The 11,552-nt window shown below is 49.9% G+C and overlaps 5 protein-coding genes across 5 annotated transcripts; 1 reads left to right on the top strand and 4 right to left on the bottom strand.

The window, feature by feature from the left end:
- Positions 1 to 169: 169 nt before the first annotated feature.
- On the bottom strand, positions 170 to 1,759 carry K489DRAFT_391435 (beta-lactamase/transpeptidase-like protein; the record flags this gene model as incomplete). Its single annotated transcript, XM_033606693.1, has 5 exons — positions 170 to 263; positions 291 to 1,006; positions 1,037 to 1,200; positions 1,222 to 1,498; positions 1,523 to 1,759. The coding sequence occupies 5 exons, from the start codon at positions 1,757 to 1,759 to the stop codon at positions 170 to 172; spliced, it is 1,488 nt and encodes a 495-aa protein (XP_033455000.1).
- Positions 1,760 to 3,725: 1,966 nt separating this feature from the next.
- K489DRAFT_385356 (uncharacterized protein) lies at positions 3,726 to 5,490 on the bottom strand. The gene has a single exon (XM_033606083.1). It carries the CDS (start codon positions 5,271 to 5,273, stop codon positions 3,870 to 3,872), a length of 1,404 nt encoding a protein of 467 aa, XP_033454999.1. The 5' UTR covers positions 5,274 to 5,490; the 3' UTR covers positions 3,726 to 3,869.
- A 199-nt stretch (positions 5,491 to 5,689) lies between these two features.
- Positions 5,690 to 7,603, top strand: K489DRAFT_347197 (glycoside hydrolase family 71 protein). The gene is made up of 2 exons (XM_033602348.1): positions 5,690 to 5,730; positions 5,804 to 7,603. The coding sequence occupies exon 2, from the start codon at positions 6,156 to 6,158 to the stop codon at positions 7,461 to 7,463; it is 1,308 nt and encodes a 435-aa protein (XP_033454998.1). The 5' UTR covers positions 5,690 to 5,730; positions 5,804 to 6,155; the 3' UTR covers positions 7,464 to 7,603.
- A 200-nt stretch (positions 7,604 to 7,803) lies between these two features.
- Positions 7,804 to 9,433, bottom strand: K489DRAFT_385354 (uncharacterized protein). Its single transcript, XM_033606082.1, has one exon. The coding sequence runs from the start codon at positions 9,353 to 9,355 to the stop codon at positions 7,904 to 7,906; it is 1,452 nt and encodes a 483-aa protein (XP_033454997.1). The 5' UTR covers positions 9,356 to 9,433; the 3' UTR covers positions 7,804 to 7,903.
- Positions 9,424 to 10,877, bottom strand: K489DRAFT_385353 (uncharacterized protein). Its single transcript, XM_033606081.1, has 2 exons — positions 10,753 to 10,877; positions 9,424 to 10,694 (listed from the first exon to the last, which is right to left on the bottom strand). Exon 2 carries the CDS (start codon positions 10,677 to 10,679, stop codon positions 9,690 to 9,692), a length of 990 nt encoding a protein of 329 aa, XP_033454996.1. The 5' UTR covers positions 10,680 to 10,694; positions 10,753 to 10,877; the 3' UTR covers positions 9,424 to 9,689.
- Positions 10,878 to 11,552: the final 675 nt, after the last annotated feature.

Here is an 11,552-nt window from a genome sequence, read left to right as displayed (position 1 = left end):
CTCTCAATCGTGGGAGCCCACGTGGAGCCCTGGAAAGTGAACATGATAGGGTTATTGGATCATTCTTTCATGCAACCCAGATGCATCGGATCATGCCTTTTCGCCTAGGGGCAGCGTGAGAAAATATCTATCTAAGGACGGCTTGAACAGGCAAACATTTCATTTCTGTCTACGCTGTCTTTATGAAGTCGCCAGGTCCGCCACCCATGTCACACCACGTGAGTGAAACTATGTCTCCTCTGCTACTTCGTTTGAAACGAAGCCTATACGCCTCGGGACCCTGCACAAACCTGCCTCGCTTCTGCTCTTCCTCGTAAGTCATGAACCAGGTGAGCTCGTCCGCCTGGTAATGAGTTAGGTCGTACATTTGATCGTCTCTGGCACAAATCTGGAGCTGGAGCCCATCTCCTTTCCTACGAATGTCGAGGAAGTAACACTCGCTGCTCCAGAGATAGCGGCCCATGTAGTCATCAAGAGGCCCTGTCGCTATCTGAGGGTGTTTGTCCTTGTCCAAAGGTTCCTTCGCTTGAGGATAACGCGCAGTCTGGCCTCGAGCCGATTCACGAGCCAACTGTAAGAAATCGTGTTTTTCTGGAGGATCAGTAATGTGCCCCAGTAGCAGTTGGGCGATCCAGTCGGCCGAATCGCCGATGGAACGCGTATTAGTCATGGTGATGATGCATGTTTCAGTCTCGGGCAGCAGAATTACGCAGGTCGTTGATCCAGATAAACCTCCCTGGTGGTAGAAGACGGTCTGAGGTTGAGCTCCTCTGGAGAGTACTGGCATAGAGGCGACGAGCCCTGGGTTATCACCGAGCAGGCCCATTGCGGCTGGTAGTCTGGTCTTGATCCAGCCGTAGCCATATGTGTTCTCGCTCATTGAGCCAAACGCAGGCGGATTGAAAACAACATGACCGGACAAGATTCGACCAGTCTGCTTCAGCACAGATTTGGAATCGGCACCTGCGTCTTGTGCCCGAAGTGTGTCCAACAAGGACTTATAGTACTTCAACAAATCAGCCATGGTGCTGTTTACCCCACCAGCAGCGCCCATGATTGATTCGGAGTCAAGTTCTTGAGTTTGTACCGGGTAGAGAGACAAGTCTGGAAGCGCAGAGAACCCCTGTGCGACATTCAAATTGTCTCGTACTGATTGATCTGCATTGATGCGGGACATCGCTAAAGGCTTCCATATATTGGCTTTCAAGGTCTCGTCTCAACGTTCACCCGTGATTCTTTCGATGCAAAGACCGACCAGTGCATATCCCCAGTTCGAGTAACACCAGCCGCTGCGAAGAGGGAAAAGTGGATTTATTTTGTTGACCATTGGGATCAAGTCGCGCTTCTGAACAAGCGACCGGGAGCCCCCTTGATACCACAAGGCATTGAAGGTTGGCAGGCCACTTCTTTGGCATAGCAAGTCAGATATTGTGCAGTGATCCGTCATCAGGCTATCCACGTTGTCAAATTCTGGAATAATGCTAACAACCTTGGTCGACTAATCGAGCTTGCCGTCCTCGACCAATGTTGCGACCGCTTGCGCGATCATCGCCTTGGTCAAAGAACCTATGGTGTATAAGGTGTCGTCATCTGGAGCCTTTGAGCGTGCGTGATCTCGAAACCCAAAATGATCCGACCATGTTTCGCCGCGGTGTATGATTCCAATAGAGGCTCCGGCTGTTCCAGTAGCAGACAAGATCTCCCGAATCAAAGGATGAAGCTCACCAAGTTGCAGGAATTTTGGACTCGGTTCAGCCATTGCGCGGAGTTGAAAGTTCTGGTTGTGCAAAACGTGTTTTGAATGACTGCCCGTTACATGGGCGTCAATATAAACACTGCAATTGGTGGAAAGCGAGGAGATCGTGAAGATTGGCGAGGACTGTACTGCGCGGCGAGGACTTCTATGACGTTCACAAAGGATCGACAGACAACGTCTATCGTTAGCCAGTCCACGGGTCTAGCTAGGGCGTCGACTCATTATGATTAACACTTCGTAACCCTACCTCCTACGAATTCCAAGGTTCTGAGGTTTGATTAACTCGATCGCAGAGACGCCGTGACTGATGCTAATTTGCTGACATTCATCGAAGTAGTCTCTTCGAAATGATGACCTCGTCTCGAATAGAGTAGCATAGAATAACGAGTTGTGGGCCTTCAAGCATCTCAAGAAAGTTGGACCTAGCTGCAACGAAAGAGGTTCGTAGTCAGTACAAACATCTCGTCAAGTATGTCTTAGACTATCTAGGTACGCTGCTCCTTGCATTTACTGTTGGATTTTGGGTAGTGTACAAAAAGTTGATGGACACCTTCCAAGCTGGTTAAAAGCTCAGCCGGTTTCCCCTCACATATGGCAAATTTAGAGCATCTAAACAAAATGATGTACACGGTACCATTATGGCGATCGATCTCAGGCTAAATAATCCGCGATATACTAGGGGATTGATACAAAGTAAGGTGTGGTCCGAGTCGGTAACAGATAATGTCACTTGAAACTCTAGAGCCAGAACAAGCGCTGGAGAAGTACGCTACATGAGGGTAAGGATATCGCTTAAGTGATACATCGCACGAATGAAAGAGCGACAGGTAATCTGCAAATTGGTTGGATTGCAGTTGTCACGAGGCCCTAGCGTAAAGACGTTGCGGCCTTGTCAAGAGTCCTCCTGTTGTTTATATGATAAAAGAGAATTATGTATGCAATGGTCAGATGCGTGCTGTTGCAATACCATGCGCCGTATGTGCCTGGTAAATATGTAAGATGAGGACGCGACCCTCTTCATCTTTCTCTAGGTGGTCTGCAAAGCGTCTACGAGCGACGAATAAAGTGGAAACTCGCCAAAGTATTGACCTGCATCATCCGAGACGCGGAATGGGACTTGCTTGTGATATCAACTTGTACCTGTCATTGTAGCTCGGTCAGCGGCTGTGATTCGCCGTAAATTAGCTATTCACCTTTTGAGATGCGGCATTGACATCGATCTTGGTCAAGAGAATGGAAGATAGTCAATGTCATCGAGGTGCTCTTAATCGATATGCTTCCAGTTTACCTCAGGGTTTACCTCAGGCAGTTGGTAACCATCTCGCCACGCACGCGTTTCTGAACAGAACTCCTCCGCTCGTGTTTTCATGTCAAGATTAAGGATCAGACCGGCGTCGAATGCTCCAGCAATCGTATTAGATTCTGCGCCAGGAAGGAAAGCAGAGCTACTGTACGTGCGAAGATTACCACCTCATTGGCCGTGATCGCAATGTTCAGAGCCGTCATAACCGTCATCGTGTCACCGGTGTCACGCAAGCCGCCATCGTAGAAGAAGTCACTGTACATGCGGACACTGGGAAAGACAGACCAGCATGAATGGAGAATAAGTGAAGTGGATGCGTTTCGAGGAGCCGGGTCATCCCATCGTTACCTCCCAAATAGTGATTTAGACTATCTATACTCCGACTATACCTAGGCACCTTCCCCTAAACTGTACCCTCAAGCCTCCTCTTCTGATTGTCCTATTACTACTACTAACCTAGAGCCTAGGTACGCTGTACTTTGACAATAGTGTCTCCAGGAAGAAGCTACGGACTTAGCTTCGCCGGTAATGAGTTATACACTAGCATGTAGCTTGGGGGTGATTACTCGACATCTAGTTCCAATAGGTCGAGTTCCGATAATTACCGTCATAGAGATTACTACTTGGATGCCCATACAACGCACTTTTCTCTAGACAGTTATGAAGCTCTAGGACTACATTTGTGTAGATCCTCGAAAAGTAAAACTCGTATTATATGAGAGAGTGCTCTGCATATTTGTCTTGTATAAGCTTCACATCTGATTAAGTTTTCAGGCTATGTAGATTCGTTCTCCGCGACTCAGCTGTGCCTTACCAATCCATGGGTAGTTGGTAATCTCGCCAATGGTCTTCGGTATCAGCCTCCCGCCACTTCTCTATATTCCCCTTCACACCGTCCTCATCGACCCCCCATTCGCCTGATTCGACTAATTCGACCCAACGCCATAATACATCTTTGAGCTGCACATCATGGCGCTTGATAAAATGATTATAGCCAAGCTGGAAGAGTTCCGTGCTCGTCGGGTAGGGCACTGCGACCTCCCCTCGCCTCTTTTTCTCTTCTCCAAATACGGCACCATCGCTTGTTCGAGCCCAGCCATTCTCCCCAATCGGAAATGGCAAAATGAGCTTGCAGCCATCTTCGAAGGGACTTTCGCTATGCGGATGGATTTCGGTCAAGTACAGGCCTGATGGATAGTGTTCGATTTCTCGAAACTCTCCACCAAAAGCAGAATGTGAATAGCTTTCGCCCCAAGGCGTAGGAAAGGTGTCGCGGTGGGCTGAATCGGAAGACTGGAGCAACAAAACAGGTCGCAGGGTATCCTCATCGTCGACCAATGTGGAAGCGAAAGGTTGATTAGTAGCGATATACAGACCAGGAGCGAGGAATTTAAAACGTGGCCGTCGGGCCCGCTCAAGAAAATGGCGAGCAAAGGTGCCGGGCGGAAACATCGTTGAAGTCTCCTTGTCGATTAAACCGATTTCGAACCCCGTTTGTGCTGGTCGGATAGGCATCCTCTCTTCGACAGCAGAAACTAACGCGTCGAGAGCATCGAGAGATTCTTCGAGGTCGGACTCCGTATAGGACGACATGATCCAATTACAGAATTGTTCTTGCTGGCCGCTATAGGAATCATCGACCGCGACGACTTTACCCTGGTCCATCATCTCGAGTAGCGCCTCTAGAATCTGCTCCAGCCTGAACCTTTCCTGACGTCCATTCATCGTAATAGCAGTGTCCTCCATCGAAAGATGTTGCATTGCGGAAAATTCCTCTTGGTCGAACACAAGCCCCTGCGGATGCCCATCAGCAAGCTGCCAATTGCTGCTATACAAGGTAATGAAGTGGCACTTGCTGTCATCATCGTCGTAATCTTCGTATGTCACATCGTTGCAGATGTTTTCGGGAGCAGAGAGACCGACTAGAATTTGATGAAAGGCATGCCCGTGGCTTGGGTCTCTCGAGAACCCACTCCATGCAAGCTTGAGAAACGAGACAACGGATTCGTCGAGTCGTCGTGCATAGCTTTCCAGGGAGCTTTCACCACCATAACACTCCCACCATGTCGTGCGATCCAAGTGATTCGGGTCCTTGCCGCGCTGACTCCAACCTCGTTCGGCAATCAGATTGTGGAGCGCAGCACAGCGCTCGAAGTCAAGACCTTCGATGTCTTCGCGGACTGGATTCTGCTCGGTAATGCGCCATTCTGTCATTTTTCTGCGGCGACCTGGGACTGTACAAGCAATATATTCTGCGCCGCAAGACAGCGCTGGTGGACGTCGTTGATCAGTCTGGCTATATCCGTTGGCCTGAATAGTTCGCCGTATCCAGTCGTTGTGCACCGGTACAATATGTGCACAACATCAAAGGGCGTCATTATTAACTTTCAATATACATCGGGCATTGTACTCTCGAGCAGTTGGAAACGACTGCGCTCTAGACAGGTCATCTATTGATAGATCGCACGATTTGAATGAAAGAAATGTCGTCCGTTGCCAAGAACGGGTCTTATCTGTCGGCAGAGAAGAAGCGCTTAAGTCAGGGTCCGAAGGAACCGATGTAAACGCTGCACGTCCGATTAAAAGATCTACGTGGACGTGGTGGAATGAGAGATCCCGGCACGCACGACCTGCAGCGCGCACGATGGGCATTTCCGTCCTGAAATCCAATGTAACCTACCCCACTCCTCGGATCGACTTGATCTTGCGTACGCTGGATGATCGTGGCGTCTGACAACATGCAGATCATTGCTTATGCGATATAACGTTACAGCGCTCCAACATGTTAGTGCGAACGCCAGATCTCGAGCTGAGAATCGAGCTGAATGCTAGCGCAACACGTGGCAAATCTCTGGCTCTCGATATCTGATCTCAACTCAAGTTTGAATTTTGCGTCGATGAACTCAACGCAGAATGATTGTGAAGGTTACATCTCGCAGCAATTTAGCTTCTCCGGCCACTTTAGCGCACTCTACATGTGTACGATCTAACGACGATGGCACTATCGCCCCACGCAGATGTGGGCATGCGAGATTTCTCGATCACCCATCATGACGGTATATAAGGCGTGCAGTCGCCTTCTGGAATTGCTTTTGAATGATTCGGTCACCGAAACCGAACATGCGCGCCTCTGTTCTCGCTCTCGGCGTCGCTGCCACGTTGGCAGCTCCTGCGATCGCAGCACGAGAGGTCTTTGCCCATTATATGATGGGTAATGTGTATTCGTACACACAACAGGATTTCACGAACGACATTGCGAAAGCTCATGCAAGTGGTATCGACGGATTTGGTCTGAACATTGGCAGCACCAGCTACACTGACAGAGCTCTGCGGGCCTTCTTCAATGCTGCTGAAGCATTTAATTCTGCGAATGGCGCCAATTTTCGGAGTTTCGTGTCCTTCGATTACGGTGCTTATCCAGGATGGACGCATGACCAAGTGATTGGTAACATCACCAGCTACTCTAGCTTGAAGTCTTACTTCAAACTTAACGGGAAGCCTTGGGCGTCTACATTCTCTGGCGATAGCTCAGCTGGGGATTGGTCGAGCATTAAATCCGCGACCAATGCCTTTTTCATTCCCAACTACCAGCCTGGGGCCGGATCGAGCGTCGCCGATGGCTACCTATCTTGGGTGGCCTGGCCTGATCATACTGCAACGGTGCCCAATCAGGACAGCAACTACAAGAACACTGGCAAGCCGTACATGATGCCAGTCTCTCCTTGGTTCTATGCCGATACCTATGGCAAGAACTGGCTCTGGAACACTGACCAGCTGTGGCCTTCAAGATGGCAGCAGGTCTACCAATACAACCCGGACTATGTTGAGCTTCTGACATGGAATGACTGGGGAGAGTCACACTACCTGGGCCCTCTGTCGCAGTACGCCGGTGCATACCCGACGGGCTCTGAAGTCTACACTTACAACCCAAAGATCGTGCATGATGCATGGCTGAACGATCTTCCTTACTACATTGCCAAGTATAAGAATGGAGGCGCCGAGCCGAGCAACTACAATGAGCACGTCACGTTCTGGTACCGTCTCAACCCCAAGAATACCTGCAGCGCTGGCGGTACGACTTGCAACCCTCCTCCGCAGTTCGGTGGCAACACCGGGACCTATCCCGCCACCGATTGCGCCAGAGATCAGGTCAATTTCACCGTCTTCACGACTGGCCAGGCCGTGGTCACGGTCACTATTGGAGGCACTTCGACAACTGTGACTGCCAATAGCCCTGGTCTTTTCACTAGTAGCGTGCCTTTCAACGGCAATACTGGTGCCGTGTCGATTATTGTGCGCACGAACGGTCGGACTTACTCACAGAAAGGTCCAAACATCACTTCGGACTGCTCTGTATCTGCGAATCATGTTGACTGGAACGCATGGGTCGGTGCAGCACCATAGATCATCTAAAGTAAAAGCACCTGCAGTCCCTCTAGTCTGCGGCTGTGTTCTTAGCGATCTAGCATAAGTCAGACTGATGCTTTCTACATTGTGTACGTAGCCCAAGTAGAAGCTTTTATCTGAGAAAATTATAGCAACAGAATGAATGGCGCCTAGAGATGCAGCTCACTGCTACGCGGCCAAATGATGTGATCAATTCACCAACGCTATTTCGGGTATTCGTTCTACTCGGTGATGGCTGCCTAAGGAGTCGACCGCGTTGATCATGACGATTATGCATACGCCTACAGACCACGCCGATAGACAGTGAATGAAAGCTGTGCACAGCTAATAAAACAGATAGGGTGTGATCTCCTCGTGTTTCTGCTCTGTCGATGGATTAAATTACATATATGTGGGAATTGTGAGTACCTGTCGGTCTTGGAATTCGTACCGCCGCCTTAGTCTTTGCCTTCTCTGACTTCTACTGTGCTCATATCATACACATCAAAAAAGCGAAGGAAAGCTAATGTTTGTGGGGCCGAACCACATCCTGAGGGTGTAGGCATACTCGCATTGAAGCTGACGAGCGGCAGCCTGGCTCCTTTACATCTCTCACACTCTGCAGAAAGAGTGTAGGTACGATTCAGGACTAGATTCCTCCCGATAACTTGGACCATGTCCAAGCCCGCGATTTGCCTCACGGTAACCTGCGCGTTGGCGTTAGGCTTTGTGTCGTTTCCGCCAAAGACCGGCAGCAATTTGCTCTCAACTCGCATCCCCAGGCCCTGACGACCAAGATTCTGGCGACTTTGTGCTTGAGATGACAAGTCAGAGGATATCGCGTTCGGGACGTATATCAGGGCTTGACTTTCTTGGCCGACCGCAATTGTATCAATGATCTTCATCAGGCTGGTGTCTACTACATCAACGGTATCGCTGTGCTCATTGATGATGTACATCCGAGTGTTGTCCGCGCTTGGCCAGAGACCGTGTGGTTGAACGCCGGATTGCCGTACGTCTTTGACATGTACGGGGGCAAGGTGTGAAGCAGACTGTCGGTAGATTCTGGTGGCATTTAAGGATCCAACAGACACCCAGCCGTACATGGTTCCGTTCGCGATGACGAAATTTGGATGGTTTGTCTCGGCACCAGTGTCGAGGATCGAAACCACTTTCCTCGCAGTTGTGTCAATGACGGAGACTTGACCAGTCATCTTGTGCGCAGCCCACAGACTTTTGCCATCAGCAGAGAGCATCATGTCCGAACTGAATGCGCTTGCCAGTCCCGTGATGTTGTATCTTACAGTGCGACTTTGCACGTCCACTACGGCGATTAGCGGCTCGAAGATATGGTTGACGTACGCGGTTGCTCCATCGGGACTGAATAGGACTTTGCTGGGTCCCTTTCCAGTAGCAATACGAGACAGTGTAGTGCCATTCAGGCCATCCACCACTTGTACGCTGGACACGCCTCGAGTTCCAATCCACAATGTGCGATTGTCTGCCGCGAAGAATGCTTCATGTGGTCCGCGGTCGACATAGGTGGTCATTACCACCGAATTGTCGGCAGTCTTAATGACCTTGACCGTATTCGACAGAGTGCTCAGAGACACAATATACTTGCCGTCTCGCGAGAATCCGAGGCCATGTGAGTTTACTGAAAGGACATTCTGAGGATTCAAGGAGTTCCCAAGCCGTGGGGCACCGAATGAGATCGTGCCTAGCACTGTATTGTTGCTTGGATCGATGACACTAATTGTGTTTGAAGTCTGATCGGCGGTATAGATCCTGTCGCGGGATGAAATCGGCGGTCCCAGTGCGGCAAGCGCTGAAGCGTACACTTGCGCCAATGTGAGGCCAACTAGCAGCTGTATGAGCATAAATAAACGACCGAAGACTTGGCTCCCCATGGTGGATGCTTCGAGCGACACCGACGACAACCAATGTCGAAGAGATAGGTGAGATTTTACATGGATGTAGGAGCAACAGTATTTTTTCATTGTAAGTAAATGTCGACATCACATCGTACCGTACGCTATTTCTTATGGTAATTAAATGTCGACATCGCATCGTACGCTAGTTTCGCGAAAGAAGCTAGCGTGTGAAGCTCAGATGAACAGCACTGCGCACGTCAAACGTGCTTGTGCCATGTGAAGCGCCGTAGATCACGCGAACGTGTGATAGAGGGTGTGTAGATAATTGATTTTTTCATCACCGTCTTCACGAACGGACTCTGACATTTTATCAGGCGAAATCTCCACTCAAAAGCGGATTCACCTTCTCGTCACCGCAAATGTACGCAGTGGCCTGCCGCAGTAAAAGTGGTCGCATCCGTTCCTGCATCCGATCCAAATAGCTATCTCTTTCCTCCTTATCTCGAACACGAAAATAGTCTCTGCAGCCTTGCGGAGGGCCAAACTCGCCGCCCTGAAGACTGGAAAGATCCACGCTGCAATTGATGGAGCTCAGCTTTCTTGACTTCAGAATTTCAACGGCTGAAACGAAGCCGCCACTGTGCAGAGTAACGCTGCACAGCATGATCGCCCGCAGACCGCTTTGAGGAAGTCTGTTGAGGAAAGAATCCAGATCTGAGCCGGAAATTTCCACATACTGAATCCCGATACGCTTCAGCGACGATGAGGATCCAATCCTGCGCAAGATGTTGCCAGCTTCGTAGTAAATGTCCGCGGCTGGAATTTCCCGGATTGAGTGCGGTTTCGGGTCACACACCCTAAACGGGGTCATACAAATGTAGAGTGCAACAAGCTCAGGCGCGGAGCAAAGGGCACCAATATAAGCGTCGATAATGGTGCAGTGTTCGACAGCTATTCTTCCTTTTCGATATGGTGTGCTATTCATACCGCGTTTGCCAGATTGCAGATATTTCAAGTTGCGGCAAGAAGATGACAGTTGGCGCCACACCAAAGACTCGGCCGAGCAGGATTGGGCCAGTAAACAAGTGAATGCTTTTGTGAGTGGGAAGCAGCCGATGTGCAAGCCTTGCAATGGTGCTCCCAGTCGCTCACATGCGATTGGCAGCTCTACTAAAATCCTGGCGGGCAACAGTTTGCCGTCGAATTTCCTCTCCTCAGCTTTCAGCCAATCGTGAGGCTCAAGTATTTCTGCTGTGAGTAAAGTTAGATCCCGAGCCACTGCCAGTGTTTTAGGAAATCCTGTCCCGCTTATAGGAGAGTCAATAAAGCTTAGGAAGACGGTACGCGATGACTGTGCCATGGCTTCTGCAATAGCCTGAACAAACGTGCCATCAGCAACTATCTGGTCTTCCTCTTCTTGCATCATGCCATACCGCTGGAAGCAATCATTGAAAATTTGTTGATACGAAGAATTTCCTTGGAAACCTTCAGGCGTCCGCGATTTGGGGTCGGCTAATTGCCTCCAACTTCGCTCAATGAGCCTGAACATATCCTTGGCTGCCAGCAAAGCTCGATACTCAAGGGCTTCGGGAGACTCATCGTCGTCCTCAAACTCTTCGAACTCCGTATCCCAGTCGCAATGACGCCCGTGTGCATAGACCTTTTCCGCCGCGAACTCGAAGTATTCCTTGACATCCTTAGCGATGGACCTGGGTCGAAATGCCAGATTGATCTCACAGCTCGCATACCCTCTGCTATCAGCTTATTCTTGGAGAGGTTCTTGATGCGCTCCATGGTCTTCCTCTCAAGGCCGCCGCGGAACATAGGACATAACATGCAGCTGACGAGCTCGTTGAGAGCGCGACATGTTAATCGGCAGGCTTGTATGGCAGCGAGTCCTTTCCACTCACGCTGAAATGTATTATAAAGGCCATCGTTTTCTGTCACAGGCACAGATCGGAACTCTCCGAGAATCTGGAGAGTGATATCGATTGGAAGGTCGAGGAAATTCATTATAGCTACGAGAGAATCGAGGGGATTTGTGCACGGTGGTGTGGTCGGAGGATCAAGAATAGCAGTGCTGCGCTTGACGCGCCACACCGCGACTCAGGAGGTTTATATACTGACCGCTGCATGCTGGCATTACGTGCCTGTATGTATCCCTTGGTATTCCTACATGCAAATGAGTCACTCGGGTGAGATTCAGACACCAGTACCTAGGTAGGTTGTGTGA

This window comes from Dissoconium aciculare (genome assembly GCF_010015565.1).
Source record: "Dissoconium aciculare CBS 342.82 unplaced genomic scaffold K489scaffold_24, whole genome shotgun sequence".
Lineage (NCBI taxonomy): Eukaryota > Fungi > Ascomycota > Dothideomycetes > Mycosphaerellales > Dissoconiaceae > Dissoconium > Dissoconium aciculare.
The sequence above is the reverse complement of the archived record's forward strand: the minus strand, read 5'-3'. Positions and strand labels throughout refer to the sequence as shown.